Consider the following 26,402-nt stretch of genomic DNA (forward strand, 5'->3'; position numbering starts at 1 on the left):
ATATTCCTAGTGGTTCAACACCTGGCGGGCTGTCTGAATGTGAGTATAGGAGCAAGTTTGTGGCATGGTGTACAGACCAACATGTTGACCCTCTGTCTGCACCTCCTTCCTAAGTCCTCCTGTGTAGTCTTCCCTTGGCCCAGCAGGTCTCTGCTCTGGGCAAGTTGAATGGCTACCTTTCTGCCATCTTGCCATTTTTGCAGTTGCCAGACCAGCCATCCCTCTTTAAATTCCTTATTGTACATAGGTTCTTAAAAGACCTCCAACATATGTTTCTACCAGCGCCCTTTATTACGCCCTAGTGGGACTTGAGCTTAGTTCTTACATTCCTGATGTGCGCTTTTTTTGAGCTGTTATACAGCTGTCCTCTTAAACTCCCAATATCAAAACGGTCTTTCTGATGGTAATAACATCTGCGAGGAGGGTCAGTGATTTACAGGTGCTGTCTGCACATCCTCCATATTTTACCATCTACCCAGACAAGCTGGTCTTCTACTCTAGCATCATTTTTACCGAAGTTGGTAACTCCCTTTCACGTAGGTCAATCTATCTCTCTGCCTACCTTCTATGCTCCGCCTCACCTCTCTAAAGAAGACGAGAGACTACCAGTTGGGCCCATAAAGAACGTTGACATTTTACCTTGACTGCACAAAAAAAAAAAATTCTGGGTGGACGATCAACTAACTCTTCGGAGGGGACGTCGTAGCCAAGAAAGGAAAGGTGGTGCAGAAACAGATCATCTCAAGATGGATAGTGCTCTGTATCAAAATCTGCAACGCTTTGGCCATAAAACAACCTCCTGGCTGCTTGTAAGTTCATTGTACCATGGCCACGGCTATGACCACTGTGTTAGCTCGTGGAGTTCCTGTCTTGCATATTGTCAGGCAGCAGTGTGGGCTTCCTTGCACACATTTAGGAAGCACTACTGCCTGAACACTCGGGTCCGGCGTGACGGTCTTTTGCTCGTTCGATCTTATAGAACTTTTTTGTCTAATCCACATTGCCGCCCCACCACCGGGGAGGTATTTCTTCGGTGTCTATTCTAGGGAAAGGAATCTGCGGCTAAAAGTCTCTATCAGATCAACAAGCTACTTACCTTCGCCAACCCGCTTTCTGTTAGAGACGCTATCTAGCCAGAGATACCTCACCAATCCTCCCTATACTGTGGTTGGACTCTATCTATTAATAAGATGCCAAGTCTAGGAATCTGTACACTGATTGCATAATTTTGCTTTTGAAACTCTGCATTTGGGGGCATGGGCACTATCGAAAGCAACTAATGGTGCCACCTACTGGTGTGCAGAGGAACTGCGGAAAGGTTTCTAGATCCAGACAATCTGACTCCTGGGGAATATTTAAAAGGTGAGGAATTTGATGTTAGACAATGTGGGCATGGCTTGGACGGCACGGAGGATGCCTGCCTGAGTCTGCTGCTCCGTCTGATCGAGGGGAGAGATCGTCAATCCCAAGAGATGCACCGAATGAAAATGCGATAAAAAAGCACCTGAGTGCATCGGAACGCAAGCAGCAGCTGCAGGCAACAACTCAGAATTATCCAGACACTGGTAAAGGTGGAAATTTTGTGAGAAACCAGCACTATGAGCACGGAGACAGGAAAGATGGCGGACAAATCGAAACCAAAATCACGAACTCGTAAGCGCCATCACCCTCTCCATCCGAGCAACCTGCAGTGTAAACCAGTGACCAAAGTGGGAGCGCCGGATCAATACCGTGAGTAATAGACGAACCTAGCAGCGTGCGAGCGGCAGGGAAAGTCAAGCGGAGCTGCGAGGAGAGGGCGCCCGAACGTACCATCGAGGCAAGCAAGGGAGGATGAAGGACGGAGAGGGGGCAGAGCCTGCATAGTTCCACAGACACGGTAAAAACCGCCGCGGTCAAAGTTATTCACGCCATACACTCGCTACCATTGCCGCCGCTACGCTCCTATGGTGCAGAGACATCTGAGGGCACCTGGGGTGAAGAAACGTGCATAAAAATAGTCTCGAAAGACAAATTGGCCAGAGACATACTTGAAAAGTGAAACTGAAACTTAGAGGGCTATCGTAGAGGTAAAAACAGCGCCGCCATCTTCAACAGAAACTGGAACCTAGGAAGGCTCCCTGATGTAGTAAAGAAGTAAACAGCGCTGCCATCTTCGTGAGGAAGTCGAGGGCAGAGGCCGAGGCGAGATTAGACAGCGAGCACTGCAGCGATATTAGTGGGAGGGATACAGGTGTGTACCTGGAAAAGTAGCTAGAATAAGACCCCCACTTGCAGCGCACTCACAGCCCAGATCAGCATCACCAAGCACTGTGGCCCATTAACAAGAGCGGCGCATTTTGGCGACAGAGCGATATGACAGTGGAAAGGGGCACACACGCCGGAACCGCCAGAACCACCGGAGACTCCCAATGGCAAAATAGGCTGGCCAATAGAGAAACGCTCGAGAGCATAAAATAGGAAGTTGGAGAGTGCGAGAAGTGGAGAGCCTTGGAGCGGACCTGAGACTAGACAAGCACGCGAGATATGAAGTGAAGTGTGTGTGTGTGTGTGAACGAAGGGCCACACAACAGGCTCACAGCAAAATCACAGTTGTTCCGGATTTTAAAAAAAACAACCTAGAGATCAAAGGTGGAAAAAAAAAAAGTACCAGGTGCTTCTGCAGATACCGAGCACAGAGAACTGGGAGTGCTCAGGCAGATTGGGTTCCCCAAGAGGGCCAACCTAACACCCACATCGCCCGCATGGAGATTAGAGGGCGACTAAGAGAGGAGTAGGTGTTGCCTATATAAAACGACCAGAGCACTGGGAGATCATACAACAAGCAGGAGGGGGGAAACCAGGATAGGTGCGAGTTTCCCCTTTTCCCCTGCAAAGGCCCTCCACCGACGGACAGCTGAAGTGCACCAGCTCTATCCCAGGAAGTAGCTTGGTGTCAAGGCTGTACCCACCACAGAAGGAGGCTACAAACAGAGTAACGTGCACCATCAAAACAGGAAGATCGCGAGAGGGGCCTCCCAGCGGGGCTAAACTCAGCACTAGGCTAAGAACAAAGTGGGGCGCATGGTGGAGGACGAGTAGGCGGCCATCAGAGAAACCCGCGCCACAACTAAAATAACCCATAGCTGGCCAGTGAGAGGGTAATTTCCCATCACCAAGGAAAACCAGAGACCCACAACATGGCAGAAAGGGAATCTAGACTCCTGCAGCAGCTGAAAAAGAACAATGGAGAACCTGTGATATCAGACTCACCGTTCATTCAGAAACCAGACATTAACGGGACCCTAGAGATGATACTAAAAAAAACTGGCAGAAGTCCATGATCTGGCCAAAACCACAAAGCAGACCACAGACGCAATACAGTTGGAGATAGCTGCGGTCAGGGCTGACATGTACACGGTTAACAACATACTCGCTGTGGCTGAACAAAGAATAAGTGATATTGAAGACGCAGGCCTAAACTCAAACAAGGAACTGAGGACCCTGACAAAAATTACAGCTACACTCCAAAGGCAAACAGCGGAACTGGAAGACCGCAACCGGCGTGGGAACATCCGCATACTAGGAGTGCCGAAGGGGGCCGAAGACAGGGCAGGCTCATGCCTGACCTTTATCGAGGAGCTCGACCCCAAACTCACAAACCTAAAATTTGACAGGCAGTTTGAACTAGACAGAGCATACAGGGTCCCTACCTTCAAATCCACAACAAGTGGTGCGGCCCGACCAATAATATGCAAACCACTAAGAGCGTAGCACACAGAAGCCATTTTCAACTTTTCTCACAAAAACCACCAGAATGGAATGGGTAGAAAATCATCTTTATGCAGGACTTCTCGAAACCCACGGTGGACACAAGAAAGGGGTTCCTTGCCTTAAGAGACAAGTTGAGGAAGGAAAACATACAGTTCTACTGAGTTGGTCCCGCCAGATTCAGGATAAACGACCGCGGGCGCTCTCACATTTTCGATGATCCTAAGGAGCTGCACAAATACTTAGATAGCCCGACAGCTCAAGAAATGGAGACAGCACAACCTGGGTCCAGAGTTGGGGACCGAGTGAACCTGCACAAACCTACTCAAGAACTTTACAGCCTAAACGACCACTATTTACCTCATAAGTTACCTCACTATCTACCTCAACAATGCTACCTCAATGCCCACAGGAAGCAATGAACACAATAACTCTTGACCTACGGGGCACGGTCAATCGTCACCGATAGCAGGCAGCTCCTGGATGCTGGATGTCTGATCCTTACACAAGAGACAATCTGTATATCCTTTGTCCAGTACAGCGGCTGGGACAGTCTTCATATCCTTTACCCTATATAGACGCAGGGGTGACGATAAGGGAGGGGGGTCATAATCATAAACACAAACATAAGCATAGATGTAACAGTATTGAAAAATATTTGTATTAGAACTACAAGAAGCTGCTAAATAACACTAGAATCTCTTCGGAGCATAGAGACTTGGAACACAATGATTAATCCTCGAAAGACGGGGGACGGCAACCCGGTCGTCGCACGCCCATCATACGATTTTTCTGTGATGGGGGGAGGGCGGGAGGAGAGAGAGGGGGGGCAACTATTTGCTTTCTTTATTCTCTATTATCCTTTTCACTTTCACCTCTTTTCTATCTACACAAGGGTTCAGGCAAGTAACGATAACCCACGTTGAGACCCAATATACCTATCCACACAAATCCAAACTCCAGGCCACATGCAGCTCACAAAAGACCGCTAACTATTCAGCACGGGGTGGATAGGAGAGGGAGGCAAATCCCACCTGCCAGCACAGGACCCAGAGACAATATATCCAAGTATTGGGTTCCTAGAGTAGTCCCACCAGTCCTGTTTTACCATAGATAATGGCCCACATTAATACTCTCAACCTGGCTTCTGACTTGAAGATAGTATCCCTCAATGTTGAAGGGCTCAGCCACCCCATTAAACGCAGGAAAATTCTAGACTACTTGGCGAGAACTAAGGGAGATGTAATCCTTTTACAAGAGACCAAACTATCACTGGAGGATGTCAACCTTCTGAAAGGCAACTGGATCTCACAGGTGGCTAGCTCACCGGCCGAAAGGAAGAAGCGAGGGGTCATCGCAATAGTATCTAAAAGGTCCAACCTAACACTAGTCACAATGCCACGATGAAGAGGGTAGACCGTTGATCACAAATCTGAGAAGGGGAGAGGAGCTGATCATCTACGGCCCAAACACCGGATGACTTCTCCTTCTGGGAGGGGGTATCACACAAACTGGATAACCTCCCCCAGAATGACCTCATGGTGATGGCCGGGGATTTTAATATCCCACTGGATCACATAATTGATAGGCAGTCAGCCTGCCAATATCAGCCGCCGAACGCACACATCACACTCAAAAACATGTGCTCTAAATTCAACCTTAAAGACCCATGGTGCCTCCAGCACCCAGACACTAGGGACTACACATTCTACTCCAACCCACACAATTCATACAGCAGGATAGACTATATACTAATCTCAGGCCCCTACACACATCTAATAGAACACTCTAAAATAGCGCCTAGACTAGTTTCAGACCATTCGTGTATTAACCTAACGCTGAGCGACTGTCACAATGAAACCGTACCCCGTAGGTGGCGATTTAACAGCGACGTCCTAACAGACCCCTGAACAAGGAAAAGATTGAGGAGGCCATAACGGACTATCTCAGTCACAATGACACACTGGGGACTAGCACTACCACACTATGGGACACCCTGAAGGCACTATAATTGAAATAAAATCCAATATAAATCAAAACGCAAACCTGCACTTGACACAGCTCGGGCAAAACATCAAGAGCCTGGAAACGGCCCACGCCAAAGCAACTCAGGATACCAAACTTCTAGCAGACCTAACCAAAAAAAAGTATGAATGCAATAAAATCCAGAGTGAAAGGGCGGGGCGGTGGTTTAACAAATACAAGGTCCTTAACTTATGCGAAGCAAACAAAGTGGGGAAAATGCTCGCCTCTTACCTAAAGCACAAACCCAACCAATTTACCATCTCGTCCATCACAGATTCAAACCACAAAACCCACACAAGACACAAAGACATACTCAAGACATTTCAAGAGTTCTATTAGGATATCTACAAAAATGGCCAGACTGTGGATCTGAGGCATTCACTAAATGCCTCAATAGACTCGGTCTTCCACAGATAACCAGTGAGGACGCACGGAGGCTAGGTCAGCAAATTAGCATCGCTGAGATTGGAATGGCGGTTAAGTCTATGAAAGATAACAAATCACCAGGACCGGATGGGTACACAGCCACCTTTTACATAGCCTTCCTAGAGCAGTTGAAAACTACCATGAAGTAGGTCTTTAACCATTGTGCAGGTAGACGGACTGTGTCTCAATCCATGACAGAGGCCAACATAATAGTCATCCCAAAAGAGGGTAAAGACCATCTGTGACCCAAAAACTACAGACCCATATCCCTTATTAATGTGGACTGTAAAATATACGCAAAAATCTTAACAACCAGACTCAACTCAGTCCAACCCAACCTGATAAGCAACTCCCAGGTGGGTTGCCTACATACGTGGATGTCTAATGACAATACTAGACTTCTCTGTCACATACTGGAACACACGACCACAAGAGCAGAGCTAGCAGTAGACATTACCCTTGATGCTGAGAAGGCCTTTGACAGAGTCTCTTGGTCTTTCCTGGAGCGATGTATGCAATCTTTCAACTTAGGGGAAGGGTATATAAGGATGGTGATGGCCCTGTATGGGGACCCAAAAGCCTGTATTGTCATTAACGGATTACTCTCTGAACCACTCACTCTACATCGAGGCACTAACCACGGCTGCCCATTGTCCCCCTCATTATTTCTGCTGGCACTGGAATCACTGATCCAAGATATCAAGTTAAATAAGAAAATAAAAGGGGTGGATGTTAATGGAGTTGAAATAAAACTTGCCACGTACGCGGATGATAAACTAATAGTAGCGGAACAACCGAAAAACTCAATAGAGGCCCTGATGGACACCATAGAAGAATACTCTGGGCACTCAAGTTACAAGCTCAACAGGGACAAATCAGAATGCAAGCCGCTGAACATCCACTGCACCAGGGAAACTCTAGGTGGGTCAGGTCTAGTCTGGCAAACAGGATTTATCAAATATCTAGGTATACACATTGGGTGTGACTTATTGAGCACACTAGGCCAAAACGAGAAGATATTGCTGGAAAAGAGGAAGAAAGTCCTGGAGGCCTGGTCCCCAAAATTCATAACGTGGTGGGGACGAATTGAGACGATCAAGATGATGATCATCCTTATGATTAATTATCAGCATGCTCCCACTCTTCCTCACAGATGACTTTCACCGCAAGGTAGACACCCTGATCTCCAAATTTCTTTGGCGAGGTAAGAAAGCACGTATAAGTATATAAATACTAAGATTAGAGAAAAACCTAGGAGGAGTTAACCTAGCAGACTTCAGACTATTCCAATTTGCGTTCCTGGCAAGGCAGGGATCGTACTGGATATCACCTCCGAAAGGATATACACCGGCCTGGCTTCAAGTAGAGGCATTATAAACAGCAAATAAACACACTCACGCCTCCAGATCCATCTTCAAAAACACAAAAATTGCCCTACTAAAGATAGATAAGAAAATAGAGAGCAGTATCAGGGGATCTAAGTTAAAGTCTCTCTGGGCCAACAGTAAGATCCAAGGGGAAATGCCTAGCCTTCGACACATGGATAGAGAAAGGCATCCACCACCCGTACCAACTAGATGACGGAGCATACCCCATCACTTTTGCTGCTCTAAAGACTAGGTACAACCTAACAGATATTGAATTCTACAACTTTCTGAAAATAAAAACTGCCCTGTCCAAAATCAAACTTTCACCCGCACAGCCGTCAATCATCCGGTACATGTCAAACATAAATAGACTAGGACACCAGGTCTCACACCTCTACAAACTACTACGACCAAAATCATCCAAACGTAACAATAAGACAATTAACTTTTGGGAAACACAAACCAAAAACATACTTAATGAACAAGAACTAGCAACATTATGGACCTCGGCCTCACGCAATAAAATCTCCCTGGTACTCTCTCAAACAAAGTTTTGGTTACTCCATAAAGCGTTCTGGACCCCGGCACGCTTATTCTCACTAGGTCTCAGGGATAATGCACTATACTGGAACTGTAGCAAAGAAAAAGGGGACCTTACACATCTTATCTACCAATGCCCAATTCTCAAAACATACTGGGATAAAATCTTTGGTTTTATAAATAAGGTACTGGGCTGTACACTAAAAACTGAGTTCTCCTCCCTCGCCATCGCATTTATGACCGCAGAACTAAGATCAGAGCACGATAAGGACCTACTAGACCTGATGTTGACCGCAGCAGTGAAAGTGGTCCTAGCGAACTGGAAAGACACAAGTAAGACTTTATACAGAGGCTGGTTCAACTGGGTTACGCACCTCAGAGGTGCGGACAACATTGCACTACAGAACTCACCCTGGAGACCAGCATCCAGGGGGATGTGGAAGTCACTCGACAAATACCTAGACTTTAATGAACCCCGCCGTGAAACCAAATCTTCGGCGACTAACCACCTGATCCCCCCCCTGACCTCCAGTAAGTGCGGTAAAAGGAATGGTATTGAGCGCAATCGCTATGGCCCTACGGGTAGGTTGGAATGACTTGTCTGCCTATATCGCCACAAGCAAGCCAGTGATGTGGTGGCCTGGTCAGGCGATGATAAGTCTCACAAATACATAGCCTCTCTTTTGCCCTTCTCTTCATCTTTGTCTTACTATCTCTTTCTTTCTTTCTCTCACTAAGCCACGTCAGGAGGGGTTAGTCAGGCACATGTTTTAAAGCGACTGCAAACACTGTTTACATGCTACGGATGACTAACCCTGTAACAGAAATCCTAATGTCTTGTATATAAAATTCAATAAAATACTTTGATATAAAAATTAAAAAAAAGACAACGTCTCTACCATAAAGAGTGTTTCCATGGGTAAGTAACTTGTTAATCCAAGCATTCTATAGTCGTTTTCCTTTCTTTATTAAAAATGTTGCCAATCTGTGCCTACTTGAAGCATCCACCTCTAGTGCTTGCAAAGATAACCTATTTGTTCAGTCATAAAAAGTTGGATACCACGGGCAGTCAAACATCTGTGGTACAGTATCTTTACAAATGGCAAACAAGATCGTTGCTTAAGAGGTCATTTTAAATATAACATTATTTGTATTTTTTTTTCAGCCTCCAACTGCAGCATCATGAAACCATCCATGAAACCGCTACCTATGGCTCTGTGAGGCCCTATCGAGAGAGCCCTCTGCTGGCGAGAGCTAGGAGGACAGAGAGCTTTCACAGTTACAGAGAATTCCAGACTTTTAACTTAGGCAAGCACTTGATTGAGCCCAGCCTTCCCGAAAACAGCAGCTGCCTGCCCTTGCAAGATGAAGTGAGGGTGACCGGACAGGAGGAGAGTAGAAAGATGTCTGCTGTTGAATTGAGGGCCAACAGGAACTCCAATGGAGGGTCTGAAGCTCAAAAGACACCCGAGATCATGCTTGATGTGAGGAAAAAGGGCTCAGAGGAGGAGAGTGACTCGGGAAGAACAGACACTAGAAAGAAAAGCGGATTTGAAGGCGCTTTCCTACTGAGAAAAAAAGTGGTTCCCGTACCGCATTTGGCTGCTTCGCCGACACCAAGTGCTCCTGAAGCGGGAAACGAGTCACGTGGTACAGCATCCCCCTCACCGACAAAATCGAGCACATCTCCAAGGCACAAGAAAAGCGACTCTTCCAGCCAGGACTATAGCTTGTGACTATAAAAGTTTTCGAAAATGCATGCAATGATTTCGTCATCCAGCACTTAGTGGGGACAAAAAGACGGGCGCGAACTGGAATTTTAAATGCCATTCTTGAGAAGTTAATTGATATTTCAATAAGGCTGTTTTTAATCCTTTTACGGAACGTCTAATCTCAAACCCTTAAAGTATGTTTGTTACTATGAGCTAGACTTTATCAGTGCTATGCACCTGACATCAAACTATTTTCTGTGTGGCATGCTCGTTATGCTAGGCGCAAGTGTGGTAAGGACACGTGTGTACAAGATAAATGATTGTATCCCCAGTCGTAAATTATTGTGAAATACCTCTTTCCTCAACATTATATGCAACTGCAAACCCATTCCTTCATATACAAGACAGATCAGAATGGTTAACTCAAATGCTTTTAAAGGCAGATCCTGTTTCTGCAAGAGTTTACTTTTCCTGATGACTATCTATAATTTTTTAATATTATTGAATTCAAATATCTTAATTTTATATGCTACAATTTTCCAAAAAGATTTTCCAAACGACTAGATGCTGTTGGCTCCAGATCCAGCAAAACATATTTTTTAAAACGTGCGTTCTTCTAATGTTAAAGTATAAATGAGAATTTATTTAAGAAAATATATAGACAGATATATAGATATGTTTGTTTTCATCGTCGTGAATGGTTTTAAGATTGTTTAAAGTTAAATATTTAAGAATAAAAAAAAAATCATGGTCAAAGTATGGCTAGCATGGGATTGAGATTTTGCCATAAGAAAATATTTAACTTAAAGAAAGCTGCTATTTGAGGAAAAGGCATATGGTTAAAAAATTACGTGAAATATTTTTGTTGGTATAGCATATAACTGTAACATTGGATAGCATGCAACTCCCCACTTCAAACTTTCATTTGTAATAGTTCTAAACAAATTACAATGTCTGCAGGTTTTATCGTTTTAACAGTGGTTTCGTATTTCAATGTTTAATCACGCACCAAATGAAATAATTCTATGAATCTATGTTTACACCTTTTAAAGGACCAGAAAATAAAAAATAAATGCTGCATTTTTAATGAACTACTTACTCTGTTTGCCTTTCTCGGATTACCCCTATCAAAAGTTTTGCCTGAATCCTTACTTTTCAAGCTCTACAGCAAATTTGGGCCACTGGTTAGTAGTCTTGCTGGAAAAATAAAAGCACAAACTATCACTTGCGTCATAGCTCTACACAGCCTGTGCTCAAAGAATCAGAAACCTCATTATGTCTTTGCCTACTCCAAAAAGTTGAAGTATTTTTCTAATTGATGGGTCTTCCCACAAATTCCTCATTTTACAAATCTGACCAGGCAGGATATGGGAGTGTTTAAGCAGTACCCTACCTTGTATCCAGGTGGCACTAAAGCTGTTTTGGCTGAAACAACCTCTCCAGAAATAATGTTGCAACTCCAAAATGGTGCTGTACAATCCAGTAACATCAGGTTATTTTTCCACATGCCACAGATCTCATTATATATTCAGGTATTTTCGATTTATTTTCCTGAATTACATTTTTCCTGGATAATGTAATCTCCCAAGCCTTTGTGGTTTCAAATCCTGTGATGCTTGTAAAAGGCCCTTATGTGTGACAAACCATTATGCTACCAAAGTATGGCGTGTGGGTGTAGACCATGATACAGAGGGCTGTGGCCTCTAGGCACGATGCAACCTGAGGCACGAGTGAGGGGTCTAAGATTTTTCTAGCTCCAGCCAGCTTGTGGGAAATTCTACTTCTACGGTATTGAATCTTTCTTAGATTCACATGCTTGCATCATGCCGTCATCGAGCTGTGAGTCCAATGGTATTATTATAATAGTAGTGCCATTTTAAACATAACCCATAAGCTGTAAACACAGCTGTTAGGTAACCTTGTCACATCATTTTAAACGTACCAAACTCCAGCCAATCAAAGGCAAACAAACTGAGGACCAAACCCAGAGAGGTCACCATCCTTTAGATTTCTACTGCACGTCAGCCCAGATTTGCAAACATTTTGTCCTGGATTTGTATCAAAAAAGTGGTGCAAACCTGCATAAAACGTGTTTTGTTTGATTTTTGTGCTGGAAAGTTACCTAAAAGTAATGGAAAACACAGCTTTGCATTCCTATGCACAAGAGGGGCATTACATGGGTGATACATGGGCGTTCCTGTGCTACCACCCATGTTTTATTTACACAAAACACTATCTAATAACAATAGTAGACGGATTTTGCACCAAAAAATAACACCAGTTCAAAGCAGGCATTAAAAAAATAACTACCTTTATTTCTCCTTTCTTTTCCGACTTTCCATGTGTGCTGCAATGTACAGCACACTTACAAAGTAAGAAAAGTTTTTAAGTTAGTCTAAGCATTACATTTTGTATGTAAGGTTTCCCTTCCAGTACAAGACCTATGCCAGACTCACGCAGACACCCTTGCACTATGGTACACTAATGTGTGAGTGGGCGCTAGGGAGGAGAGTGCTATATCTCTGTAGACCTTGTGCTGTCCGCCTCTCACACAATGCAACACATCAACTTGGGCATCTTCGTAAATCTGGCCCATCGTGTGTGAAAGGAGTCCCCTTTAGCTTTACTAAGAATAGTTGATATTCAGAATACTTTCCGACTTATGAGATAGTATTTGTAGAGGATCCCCTTAACATCTTACAATACTTGAGAATGTCTGATTCTACCAAAACCAGCCTTTTTAGACATTGTGGCATGAGTACATAATACGGACTTCTAGCTGCAGATTTCTTGTCTTAGAATATTCCTCAGACATTATACAGGATTCAGAAACTCTGACCAGCACCTCTGCGTGCTGGTAGGTGGTATCATCCGGTTCCACGTTGGCATCATCCACGTTGGGATTGACGTGTGTCGTGCCTATAAAGGCACCATTCCCTTCACCAGAGCCTGTTTCAACTGCGTCTTTCTCAGCTCCACTGACGCCCGCTGCTGCGTGAGGCCATAATAATACCCAACTCTGATATGGAGCCAGATTGTCGTCAACTCCGGCGCTTGCCAAAACTCAATCTTCTGAGTTGCAACCAGTGCCTCCTTTTTTCAACAGGCCTGGAGAGGAGTATGATTGTGAAGGATCTGAGGATCCTTATGGTTATATCAACCCCCTTGATGAGGCGGTAGATAACTAGTACGAGGAACTGATGGATGCCAGTGGCCTGGAAATATCCAAAACACTGGCCTGGTCTCTCCTGTTAGTATGGCTACAGAGGAAGGGGCTTTATTTGTTACTGTGGTGAGAAGGGTGGCTGAGGTCCTGGACCATACACTGCCCTCAGTGGCAGTTAAGATGAATGTCTTGACAGGAGAAGTCACCAGGAGTCACCCCCTCATAGCATCTCCTCCCTTTGAACAAACCCTCACTGATGCCCTGCTCGGGACCTGGGCCAAGCCCAGCACAAGTGCGCCTGTGCACTGGATAATTGGCTGCCACATTCACCCTACTTCTGGGGACTCTGAATTCCTCACACAGCACACCGCACCTGGGAGTCGGGTTGTCCAGATCTCCACCTCCAAGGTCTACTGTGGTGCTTTCCCTTGCACACCACTGAATAGGTAATCCAAGAGGCTGGACACTATTGGCAAGAGTATGTTCTCTTTCACCAGCCTTGCAGGCAGTCAGTTAACATCACATACCTTTTGGGCCGATGCATTTACGGAGCTTGCAATTCAGTTGTGCAAGCAGTGCCCATAGTTTTGTAGGACAGCTGTCACAGGCTAATACAGATGGCAGAGATGCAGCAAAGTGTATCATTTGCTACAGACTAGATACAACTAGCTAGGCAGAACGATTTGTCAGTGGCACTCAGGCGCGACGCCTCGCTGAGATCTACTGGCTTTTATGACCTTAGAGTGCATCCATCTCTTTGAAGACAAGGCAGATTCAGTGCTGGAGAGCTTTTAGGACAGCCGAGCCATGGCCATGTCATCGGACCGCTCCATGACGACACACCAAACCCATTCTGCGCAGCCAGTTGTCCACTTGTCCGCAACCCCCCTTGGAAGCCTGTAGCCTCAAAACCAATTTATTTTGCCCTCGTACTATCATGGGCACCCAGCTGGCAGCAGGATCCGACATCACCTGCTCTGCTGGGAGTTCATAACATCATGCAAGTGGGCACTACAAATTGTTTAGCAGGATTATGCCATCCTTTTGCTCGAAATCCCGCCACCCATGCCACCATTCCCATACCACCATTCCCACACTGGCCGAATTAGGACAAACTCTCCGCGGGCCATCACAAAGTTCAGGCTCCTTTGGCCAAAGAAGCCGTCAAGGGAGTGCCAACATCAGAAGTAGGTTGTGGTTGCTATTGCCACTACTTTCTGGTGCCAAAGAAGGAAGGCAGCCTCTGCACTGTTATAGGCCTGTGCCCTCTAAATTTCTTCCTGAAGAAGGAGAAATTGAAGATGCTCACATTAGCTCAGGTTCTGTCTGCCCAAATCCTGGAAACTGGATGGTTGCTTTGTACTTGCAGGACGCCTACCTCCACATTCCCATCCTGCCTGCCCACAGACGCTATCTGTGGTTCACGGTGGTCCTCGAGCATCAGCGGTTCACTGTGCTCTCTTTTGGCTTCTCAAGCACCCTTCGGGTGTTCACCAAAGGGAAGGTGGTAGTTACAGCTCATATGCAGAGGGTGGGCATCCCAGTCTTCCACTACTTCGATGATTGGCTGTCTAAGGCGGGCTCACCCAAGGCAGTCATCTCCCACCTCCAGACTATGATTGAGCCTCTGCATTCACTGGGATTTACTATACACATGCCAGTCAGAATCACCTCACCAGGACTGTGGACCAAGGAGTAGCCCTAGGAAGACACCTGTTGGCTGCACAGCATCTTCAGCATCCTTGAGCATCTTCAGGATTCTGTATCCCTTTCATTAGGACCACTCCTTAGAAGTCAACAGCAAGCCACTGATGCTGGAACTGGATTGATTTAACTGTTTTGTTGGACCATGCTGGTCCCCTTGACTGGCTACTTGTTGGAGTTGGATGGTCAAATAACCCTAAGTAATCCCCATACCAGCCTGTAAAAGCTTTACTTGAAAATGTTTCTAGGTGTCATATTCGTAAAATTTCCAGTTGCTTGTTCGCAGTGTAGTGAAAAGTCCTGATTTACTGTTTCTTGTCAAATCTATATCGCTGGAACCATTTGGTGGATCTTTTTAATTTTGATGCCCTTAAATTCATAAAAATATAATCTATTTTTACAAATTGGTGTCAGATTTCTTCAGGCTCGAGTTGTTTCTTCAATTGTTTTGATGTTTTTTAAATGCTTTACACTTGATCCTGACTATTCAGAGCCACTTCTACTGAAGGTAGAGCTATAGTTTAACAACCAATACCTGACTGGTCCTAAGGGGATTGGTAGTGTATTACACAATGAGGTCACACAACTACATCATATAATACACCCCTTTTCCTCACATTGGTAGTTAGCGGTGGGATCCACAACTTCTGTTTAGTAGTAACATACAATTGGTAGAGGTTGAATGTAATAAGACGCCGCCCAAGGTGACACTTAAAAAGTAATTCTTTTTTTTTCCAACCAGCAGTCAAGTTCCAAAATCTTCAGAGATACTGTTTTCAAAGAGTCGCTGAAAAAGTTTTTAAAAGTTGTGACAAAGTTTTCCAAAAGTCTTGAAAGTTTTTAGGGGAACTCACCTTAAGCAAGGAAAACATGGAGCTCGGCATGGCCCATCTGTCCACCCTCCGAAGAGATGAGCTGAGGGGGCTGGGTAGGGACAGATGGATCCACGTGGGAAACAACGTAAGGAAGGGTGACCTGATAAAGTCACTCAAGGTATGGGAAGAAGACCACAGAGCTCTACATGTGTTGGAAAAGGAGATACGGTAAGTGAATGGGGAAGAAGAAGAAAAGGAGTATGGAGCTGTCAGGACTGTCATAGAGGGAGGGGTGATGTCTCCACCAGCAGCAGAAAGTCACTCCAAGGGGAGGAGGGAGCCTTGGAACTGGAAGAGAGGGCCCTGGCCTTAGCAGAAAAGAAGCTGGCCCTTGAAGAAAAAACAGCCAGGCTGGGCATGAGGGCCAGAGAGGATGGTGGCAGCAACAAGAGGCCCGAGGTATCTGACAGGGGTGTCCAATAGATCAGATTGCCCAAAGGGATTGTCCCTAGCTATTTCCCAGGGGATGACATAGACAAGTGACTAGTATCCTACGAGATGGATGAGGAAGGTGGGTACAGATACTGGGGGACACTACTCTGGGAGTTGGTGCTAGTAGTTGGTAGGTATAGATTGCTTACGCTCGAGGTTTAGATAGCGGAATTCTACCCACACACGAAGGCAGCTCTGGCAGAAATCTATAGTCTAGCTCCTGAAGAGTACAGGCAGAAGCTTAGGATAACACAAAAGGGGGCAACACAGACCTGGGTGGACTTTGTAGATGCCTCTGCAAAGGCACTGGATGGCTAGATTCAGGGTAACCAGGAAAGTACCTATGAGACACTCTTCAAATTGTGGTTAAGGACCACTTACAAATTGTGCCTAAGAAACGAGAAGAGTACCCAGAAGTCCAAGGGGGTGAGCCAGAGAAGGGGGGGTGGGGTGGACCCACAGAGTGGAAAGGAGAGGAGAGAAGGAGTAAATCTATCAAAGATGTTCCCTTGGAGTCGAGACTCAGCCCCCCTCTAGCAAGCAGAATAGTAGGGTCCCAGAGTTAAATAAACAAAGAGGTTGAGTTGTGACCAACAGCACTCAGAACACAACAGAGGAAGGTTACCACTGGGGTGTCTAGTGTAGCCAATAGTGTGGAGACCCCAGAAGAGGAAATTGTCATAGCTTTCTAATGGGAGAAAGATACATATGGTATGCTGTTGATCCCTGAGGGTGGTATTAGGCACTTGCACCAGATCAGGTGAATGGCATCACAGCCACTGCCCTGAGAGACACAGGTACCAATTACACCATAGTGGTGGACAGGCAAGTGTCCCCAGGCCAGGAGAGAAAGTGAGGGTAAAAGCCATCCCAGGGCAAGTCATTAACCGCCCTGTGTTCTTGGATCCCCTGGAAGCAGGGCGTACCCTTAGGATGGCAGTCAGTCCTGACCTCCCTCGTGATTGCCTCCTAGACAATGACCTCCTAGAGGTCAGTGTGGAACCAAGGGGAGCTGCCTCCCAGGGGCTGCCAGCCACAGGACTCTGGAGGTCCTGTTCCTAAGGTTAGGAGTCATAGGCTTCGGAGAAGAGCTAAAGGTAGGAAGGGGAGGTAATCCTTAAGCTGAGACCCACGGAGCCAGGGGCAACCTACCCATCTAGTGAAGGACCCCAAGACTGGCCCTGGGAAGGCCTCATCTGACCACAACGGAGACTGAGTCGGCCCAAGAAGTCCTGAAGTGTCAGGCAACTGCTCAGATTCAGGGTGCCCCCCTGACCTGACAGAGTGGAAGGATGGTGTCTCTCACTTGGGGTGGTAGCACCTCTGTCTAGGGGGCTAGAGAGGCTAAATGAATTCCCAGTTGCCCCTCAAGGAACACATCCACCTGTAAGTGGAGGGCTCAGGGTCTGGCTCTGGGTACTGACAGTTATCAGTACCCTCTGTTGGTTGCTTGCCTTTCATGCTGACCTAACCTTGGCATGGGGATCAGACCCTATGTTAGGAAAAAAGGTAGGCCACCTGACCCTGTTGGTCATGAGGGTGTGTGCTAAAGTGTTCAGTAACCTCTGTGGTTGAGCTAGGTGTAGCCCCAGCAAAGACCGGGATGGGTGAAGATAGTGCTTCACAGTCCCAAAAAGGGACAAGGTAAAACAAGGATCCCAGTCTGCTACTGCAGAATTAAAGGGCAGTTAAAGACTGCTAACTTGGCTTTGCCCTTTAAAGCAATGGCAAGATTCAAACCACTTTTTTTTTAATATGTATAAGTCACCCCTACAGCAGCCCTATCGAATCCTTAAGGAAGGTTGCAGCATGTTAAAAAACAGAACATGTGTTTGACATTTCTAACAGAAAAACTCACAATTTTCGTTTTTATCGTAGAAGAGATTGGTAGCCCCATTGGCAAGTAAAGCGTTACATGCTGAAACCTCAGCTGTGCTAACTTCTGAACTGGAATACCAAAGTTTAATCCTCAATGTATCAAACACCTTGTTACATTAAGCCCAACATGGAAGTTGTTGCCACATGCTACTTTTAGAAAGTTGCCACTTAGTTGGGCAGTTTTCCAGTGGCCATTTGCTTATGCTAATCACACCCTTCTGCCCTCTTGGGGAAAACTGTAAACAATTCCCTGGAAATGCAACAATAGAGGCCTGAAACGGAAGGAGTGTTATCTCCTCCTGGCAGGAAACTACACGGGGTGTCGGTCCAAAAGGTGTGCTTCAAAGGAGAAGCCGATTATAGTAACAATGGGGTAACCCAGTATCCCTCAGAACCTGGGCAATCATGTAAAGGTAAACAATTGGTTCTGTCTGGTATAGATTATCTCTTTAAACCATCAGGGCAGTCATCGGTTTACTTATATGGAAAACAGTTTAATCAAAAACAACACACATGGAGACCATAAAGGGTATTACAGAAGTTTTATAAATTGCGTCATTTATAAATACCCACATTCATTTGTATGGCTGTCAAAGAAATTATAAAAAAGCGCTGTGATTCGTGACAAGGTGAATCTGGTGCTCAGTGCTGTGGTGAAGGTGCGCAATATATACAAAGTGAGATTTCATAAAATTGTCTTTTTACAAGAGGCCAGTAAGGAACAGATGTTTGAATAGCTCTATAGAATAAATGAATTGGACTTGACACAGAGTCTTTCAACTGGTCCAGCGAATGTGTCGACGTTTCAACCCAGGGAGCATTACTATATTAGTCAATGCGGGTCTTCATCAGGACAGGGGCAATGAGGACAGCCTACGAGATAGTAAAGGTATAGGTCAAGTGTGTTGTGAGGTTACGAGCTATAAACTGTCATAGCTGGAAAGGCGGGAAACTCACCTAAGAAAGCCCATACAACTCAAGGGGGCGTGTGTATCTCTTTAAGGATTCAGACAGTAACCAGAGTGTACTGTGCAGCAAGGATTCTTCCAAACGGGGGGACCCTATTAATAAATTAAGCATAATAAGGAACCAGAAAGCTAACAAATAAATAAATAGATAGGGTACGCAAGCGCTTATTCAAAACGCTAGGCATGACTCACCCCGTGAAGGAAATTAATTCTGATCATCCACGGTTTCCATCGGTAATGAATATCAGGGAAGTGGGGAACAGACAAACGTCCTGTCTCCAGAAGTCGTGTAGATCTAAACGAAAGGTTAAGTGAGAGTTTAGCGTTTTACGAAAAACGCATTGAGGCTTGGAATGTGAACTATCTGATCGGCAAGCTCACCTCCAACGGGAAGAAAACCGGGAGGAAATTTGTCAAGCGGAGCAGGCAAGCGTCCTGTCTCGTCTGTTGGAATCACGGGTATGCCGATTGACAGCCGGTAATGAAGTCAGGGCGCAGAGCAGGCAAGCGTCCTGTCTCGTCCGTTGGGATCACGGGTATGCCGGTTGACAGCCGGTAATGTAGTCAGGGCGCGTGTACGTTTACGGAGCCGGTTGCTAGGTAACGCGTAACGTGTATGACGTGCTCCGTCATAGCGGCGTCCATGTGTCGTTGCTAAGCAACACATGGAGCGCCAAAGCACGAATGTCTGTAAATTCCAACGTGGGACAAGCAAGTTCCCATGAGTGTGGAAAGGTACCTGCTTAAGTCCAGATTATACAGAGAGCCGGGGGCATTGGAAAGCGGCTCTGATGTGTGGGGAGGTCCACGAGTCTCTACTGTCTAGTTGAGTCGTATATAACTAGATGGGACAATTAGAATAACCCGGCATCACAAGGACATATAGAGAAATCCAGGGACAGATTTGCATTAAATGAGCATGTTGAAACATACAGTTAGGTGAAGAACCACAAAAATCACAAATAATTTACACAGTTAACATCAAAATGTTTAGGAAACATATGCAGTATCTTAGTACATGAAATCATCATAATGTTAGATTATTAGATCGTTGCGTGCCCTTAGTTAGGGATCGTGGTTGCCTGGAAATCACTAAATAGGCTGAGAGTAGGGTCATGTTAGTTTCAGTGTGGCGTAAGGCAAAAGTACTCAGTGGGCCCCAATTGTCTCAATGGTAGTCAATGTGATTGTAAAGAAGGCATGAGTGTCTTGGATGGTTAAGGATTGGGACCTAACTGGTTGTGTATAGGACCCAGGGCGCTGACTAGCGAATGGCGTCAAAATGGTCTCACAGTGGAGTGTGGGACCCCCTATCTGAAACCCAATTTTGTCTCAAGGTAAATATAAATGGAAGGGTAAGCCTGAGTGTGTTAGAGTTGACCCATTTGCCTTGCAGTCTCTTCAATCTCGTTCAGCCCGTTCTGCACTGAGTTGAGCGAATGAATCCATCTGCATTCCTTATAGTTAAGGGCCCCAGACATTGCACCACCCCTTGGATTGGGATTGATTTTTTCCATGATCCACCATCTTAAACTGTCAGGTGAGTGGTTATGTGTCGTGAAATGATCAACCATGGGTGCGCCTTGTACTTTGCACCTTAGTCTGCTCATATGCTGGAGGATTCTGACTTTGGCTTTTTGAGTTGTTTGCCCCACGTATATCAAGTCACAGGGGCAGAGGATGGCATATATCACATGGGAGCTATTGCAATTGGTAAAGTGCGGTTGCTTGTACGTTTTGTTGTTATACGTAAAAGTGTCTCCTTCTCTGCATAAATCACATGCTTTACACTGTCCACATTTGTGGTGTCCACTCAGCGATGGTAGTCCAAAGTAATTTCTTAGGTCTGCCTGTTTGGGTGGTTCTAGGAATGCTCTGACAACAGTATTCTTGATATTTTTACCTCTTTTGAAGGCGAAGATCGGATCTTGTTTAGTCATGAGTTCACTCGCCACCAGATTCCAATATTTCTTCACGATTCTTTTAATGTCATTGCTCCTGGTGTTGAATGTTGTGACACAAACGATGTTGTCCCCACTGGTATCTTTGGTCTTAACCTCCAACAATTGGTCGCGTGGGCAATACCAGGCGCGTTTTTTGGCTCATTTCAAAAGTCCATTGGGATAGCCTCTTTCTCTCAAACGACTCACAAGGATATCCGCCTCTTTGAAGAAATCAGTTCGCCTGGTACAATTCCTTCTAAGTCTGAGGAATTGCCCATATGGCAAATTATCCCTCAGATTGCGAGGATGGTGCGAGTTGTACTTCAGCAACGTATTCCTTTCCATCGGTTTTCGGTAGAGGTCGCAGTAAAGAAGACCATCTTCAACACGAAATGTGAGATCCAGGAAGTCTATGGAATCATTGTTACTTGTCATGGTAAATTGAATGTCATTGGATCTGGCATTAAGCCAGACATGAAACGCATTCAGGAGAAGCCATCTGTGAAGGGGTTAGCACACATGGAAGTGATGGCCCTTTTTTGTAAGTAAACAGGCTGACAGCCGGGACAGAGAGGGAAAACAGTAGGCCTGGGTAGATCTTGTGGAGTTACAAACAAAACTCAGCGAGATTGTGGAATTCCGCCCACAGGCAGAAATTGTTCATCCTGCGGTTCGCGCTGCTTTTCCCATGCCATTAGCGCGTTCCGCGCTGGACAATCAGTTCGAATGGCATCACGCGGTGTACAAGGGCATGGCCATTTTGTTTTGCCTGCTCCAGTTTCTGCTTGCTGCCTACCTGCCTCACTCCTAACCCTATCTAACCCAGTCCACCAGTCTGATCTCACAGTTCCCAATTCAAACTTTTGTTTACTAGAGGGGGGCGTGGCTAACCATCGAACAAGATGGCCGCATCCTAAAGCAGCTCTAGCCCTTCGTTGGTGTTATCCCCTGAATATCCGCCACATCATCCATCCTCTGGCTAAGGAATCCCTAAAAATAAACCTTGCTTCCTCAGGGGAATCCATTGAGCTGTGTAGCGCGCATTTGTGATGACCTGGAAGAGTGAATCGAGAAGGGGCCTATGCGGCTCAGGAAACCCCGACCTTGTGCACGTGATCGACCACAGCTGTGGTGGCCAGCAGGAGAGTGTAATCTAGGCACAAGAGTTTGGTGACACCGATAACTTTATAAGCATCAGCGGGCCGAGAGAGGTGTGGTGCAGCTGGCTCCTTGTGCTAGGTGAAGCATTTACTGAAACGAAATTGACCGCTCTAATGTTTAACGTGGGGGCTGAGCAGATCCCCCAGGCTCCAACGGTGGACGTGGGACCGGCCTGCAAGACTGAAAACGACTGCGTCTCGGATCTGCATATAACCCCTGCAGAGAAGCAGCGGTACGTGTGGAGAGGTGCGCGGTGACACAGGCCGCATAAAGATACAGGGCTGGGGACCACCACGCAGCGCGATCGTGGTAGGCTGCAACAGTCAGTGTTATAAGGTGACCAGAGTGTGTATACTGTACCATATTCGGCCCCTGTGTGAACATGCTGCTGGGCCTGCCATACAACATAGCATGAGATGAACCATTACTGGGTGTGCCACGAGCGGTGAGACGCTTACTGCTGGGACCCATAACAAATCACACCTGCCTGAGAAATGACCTGGAAGCTTATTTGGGAATAACTCCACTGCTACTATTGATATGACTTGGGGGTCATTACGAGCGCCTACGTTAGCTGTCAACAAGATCCCCTGATTGGTGTGAGGATGAGAAATGTCCTGAAAAGGAACACTGGGAGCCATTTTCACACCCACCTGGTTGTGTGTTTGACATCACAACATCGGGGGATTGGGGAGCGAGCAGTGGGAAAACCAACAGGCGGAAGTGGCTCGGGTTTGAGTTGGTAAGAACCGCAGCAGCCCCTGCTGCCTCCCCCCATGCTCCTCCAGTTGACTCTGTTGATGGGAGAACTAATACAGACCAACTAATACACGATGACCAGAGGCAAAGGAGTGCGATACGCACTCCAAACTGAACCAAATAAAAAAGCACCCCAAGGAGACAGTGGCAACAGGAGAGAACCTAGAACATAGAACAGCTACACACCAGTATACTCAGAGAGCGATGCCATCACACTCTAAGATATAATGGAGGCGATACAGGGAGTGCACACCTCCTGTTGTGTGCAGATTTAGATTCCGTATATCGGTAGCCCTTATATAGGTACAATTCACATTGCCCTTATTTGGACATAGAAATCCGGCCCTTATTTAGACATTGTCCGTACAAACCAAATACAGGCATGGCCACCTACATCCGTCCATCCACGTCGCAATGAATTCTTGGAAAACCAGACCCTTAAGTCTTTAGGAATTTCCCCCAGCTTGAATATTGATTTCTCCAAGAACTCATTAAGTATGCATGAACATCTATTCCTTAGGGGTTCATTCATGACGTTCCTCTGCCCGACTTTTACGTCAATACTGGCATTCCTAGACACCTTCAAGGTATAAATATACCAGCCCTTGCCCTGGAAAATTGCGGTTCCCAGAGGATTCGATCCAACCCAGACTACGCAGTTCGCCACGGCAAGTTCAGAAGGAGATCGAGTTCCAGCCTGATGCACTGACCTGACGCTGCCATCCTCCTCGCAGAGAATACAGCTCCAGTGCTCTCTGGCTTCCCTTGCGGGGGGTTAGACTATCGAGTCCAGAAAAGAGATTCCAACCTCTCTTATTCTCAGGTATGGAGCTGACTAGAACTTAGAGAAACGTTTTGCAACTCTTGGCTAAACTAAAATATAGCTAGCTATACTTTAGAAATAGCACCTACTTCAAACCTCGTACTGCACTTAGGTTAGGTACACTGTGGTAGAACATTTTAGAAGCATCAGATGAGTATCACATTTTAGCATTATGTTATTTATGTATGTATTTTGATTGATATATGTCATAGCTACAAACCATGACATTGCAGTATTATTTTATCTTACTGCTAACCTCGTACATATCGTACTTCGCAGTCTGTCTTACGATTGCAGCAATTCATATCTCTTGCATGACAAATAAGACTGTTCAATAAACCCTTTTATTGAAACGCCCGTCTCTCTATTTCTGTGCAACTCTGTAGAAACGAAGCATGCACGATTGTGAATCTGTGATCTATTGAGTCCACGATTCTGAGACTGTTCCGATTCTAAAGGGAAACAAAGTTGTCATGTTTATGCGGTTGTCAGAGACTAATCCCTTCTTGTATATTCGAGAAGTTTCTAGCGACCTCTGAGTTAGCTGGCACACACAAGTAATTAAGTTTAATATACTCGATAGAGACAAACTGACCTAAGTCCTATGTCAAATCTATAGTGTATGTTATTCCAATGCGCAGAGCCTATCCGGGATATAGGAACTACACTACTTGGTGCCCAATGGTTTGATAAGGCACTAATTTAACGCTAGATACTGAAGTAACTCAGTCGTGCTGTTCTCAGAGACCCTCTACTCATAAAACTCCATAAGACGTCTGGAGTGGGATAATATTCACCATAGCTGAGTAGGACGAAAGTCCTATGTATTAGCTGTTTGGTTTTATTCAACGTTGAAGGATACAGTGTTCCAAAATATTGTGCACCTTATCTTTGTTTCCTTGAAACTTGCTCTGCAAATTTTCATTAAACAATGACCGAAAATGGCACAAACACCGATACTGGTGGAGCTGTAGCTGACCAAGTCGCAGCAGCTTTTAATCGTACAGGTTTTCAAGAAACCGATGAGGATGCTATAATCATCCATCCAAATTTAAGGAGAGCCATCACTCTAAAACTTATAAAACATGGTCTGACTCCAAGAGGTGGTAGAGCAGTTTTCGTGATAAAGGCACATGATTCTCACCAGACAGAGGTATTCTATTCATGGATAGTATTCCCAGAATCAAATCCAGTATCACACTTGTTTCACTTCTACAAAGAAGATGAACCACCTGAGGAATATATTCCTTTTGAGGATATTGAAATTCCACTTACATACCAGGAGCATGAGCTCTGGTTTAAAGGCGCCCTAAAACATATTTCAATCACATTACCAGGCTCGGTCCACTAGCTAGACCAGGAGCAACATGGCTTATTTTAGCCGGCTACACACCTGACCCTGACATTGATTCAATGTCAGACGAGGAATTACTTAAAAACATACAAAAGCTAATAGAACTATACAGTTAAATCACAACTGTCTGAAGGTCCTGATAAGGTCTTTCATAAAAACACTCCTACCTCTTCTAAAAAGAAGTGGGAAAATAGCAAACAGAATTCCAAAGAGAAGCGCTCTCATTCTCAAGGCAGGTCTCCTCCACAGAAGGAGCCCTCTGACAGGAGGTACAACCTCAGGAATAGGGATAATTTGAGCAAACCTGACATATCAAGATAATGATACACATTCCTCTCGTACCTTTCAGATATCGTCACAGACATCCGAAAGAAGAGGATGGTCAGAAAACAAGGAAGAACGTGTGAAGTCCAAGGACGATCAACACGTTCAGAAAAATAAAGCAAAACCTCAATTCACCAACGAAAAGGTAGCAGGTCTGAAGATCAGACATGCCGAGAATACTGAGAACCCAACTCAGGAACGGAGAATGGGCCCAGACCATGCTGGACAGTGCAGCAGAAGTTACAATAGCTCGCCACAACCTGAAGGGACTTCTGGAGACAGTGGACTTAAATGAAGACATACAAGTTGAGACTGGAGACACCAGGGTTAGTTCTCCACATAGGTTATATGAAATAACACTCCGGATGGAGGGAGACATACCAAGAAAAGTGAAAGCACTCTTTTGGGAGCATCTTTCAAAGGGTTATGATATACTTCTAGCAGAACAGGACTGGCCACCAGAGTTTGTATGGGAGTGCCCACATGGTGAAGACATAATTATGCCAGCCTTCTCTAACCATATTCCAGTTCATTTAAAATATACATTAGCCAGGAAATGGGCAGAAGCCCAAGCCTCAGCACTGTATAAAAATCATGTAGGATGGGATGAGGACTCACCCCACCATAAAATCCAGTTAAAAAATCAACCGACTGCACCAAGGCAGTACCCAGTTAAGCAAGAAGCTAAAACACAGGTCAGGGAGATTTTAGATCAACTTGAATATCAGGGGGTGATTGAAACATGCACCTCATCAATGAACAATCCTTTGTTTCCTGTCTCCAAACCAGACAAGACATATCGTCTAGTTTTGGATTACAGACATTTAAATTCTTGTTGCAAAACATTTGCAGTGCAAAATGCACACAGTACAGCATTAATGAAAAACATGGTGCATAAAAAATATAAAACCACGTTAGACATTTCAAATGGTTTCTTTTGTCAAAATATTGCACCAGAAAGCAGATATTTGACCGCTTTCTCAATAATGGGGACTCAGCGTCAATTTTGTCGACTGCCCCAGGGATTCAAACAACAGCCCGGGATTATTCTCAGCAAGGGTAACAGAGTTACTACAAATGTATGATGACGAGGCATTGTCATATGTCGATGATATATATCTGACAGACGATGACCTGGACAGGGACTTGAACAGGGTGAGCACCATACTTGGGTTTCGCCTCAGAGGGTTACAAA

General features: G+C 45.4%; 1 protein-coding gene across 1 annotated transcript in view; it reads left to right on the forward strand.

Annotated features, from left to right (window-relative positions):
• Positions 1-10,908, forward strand: part of KCTD3 (potassium channel tetramerization domain containing 3) — a 340,096-nt gene extending 329,188 nt beyond the window's left edge. Inside the window, exon 18 of the mRNA XM_085612922.1 lies at positions 9,274-10,908. Within this exon, the coding sequence (XP_085469048.1) occupies positions 9,274-9,844 (571 nt within the window). The 3' untranslated portion in view covers positions 9,845-10,908. The remainder of the gene's footprint in view (positions 1-9,273) is intronic.
• The last annotated feature ends 15,494 nt before the right edge of the window (positions 10,909-26,402 follow it).

This window comes from Triturus cristatus, chromosome 6, assembly GCF_964204655.1.
Source record: "Triturus cristatus chromosome 6, aTriCri1.1, whole genome shotgun sequence".
Taxonomy (NCBI): domain Eukaryota; kingdom Metazoa; phylum Chordata; class Amphibia; order Caudata; family Salamandridae; genus Triturus; species Triturus cristatus.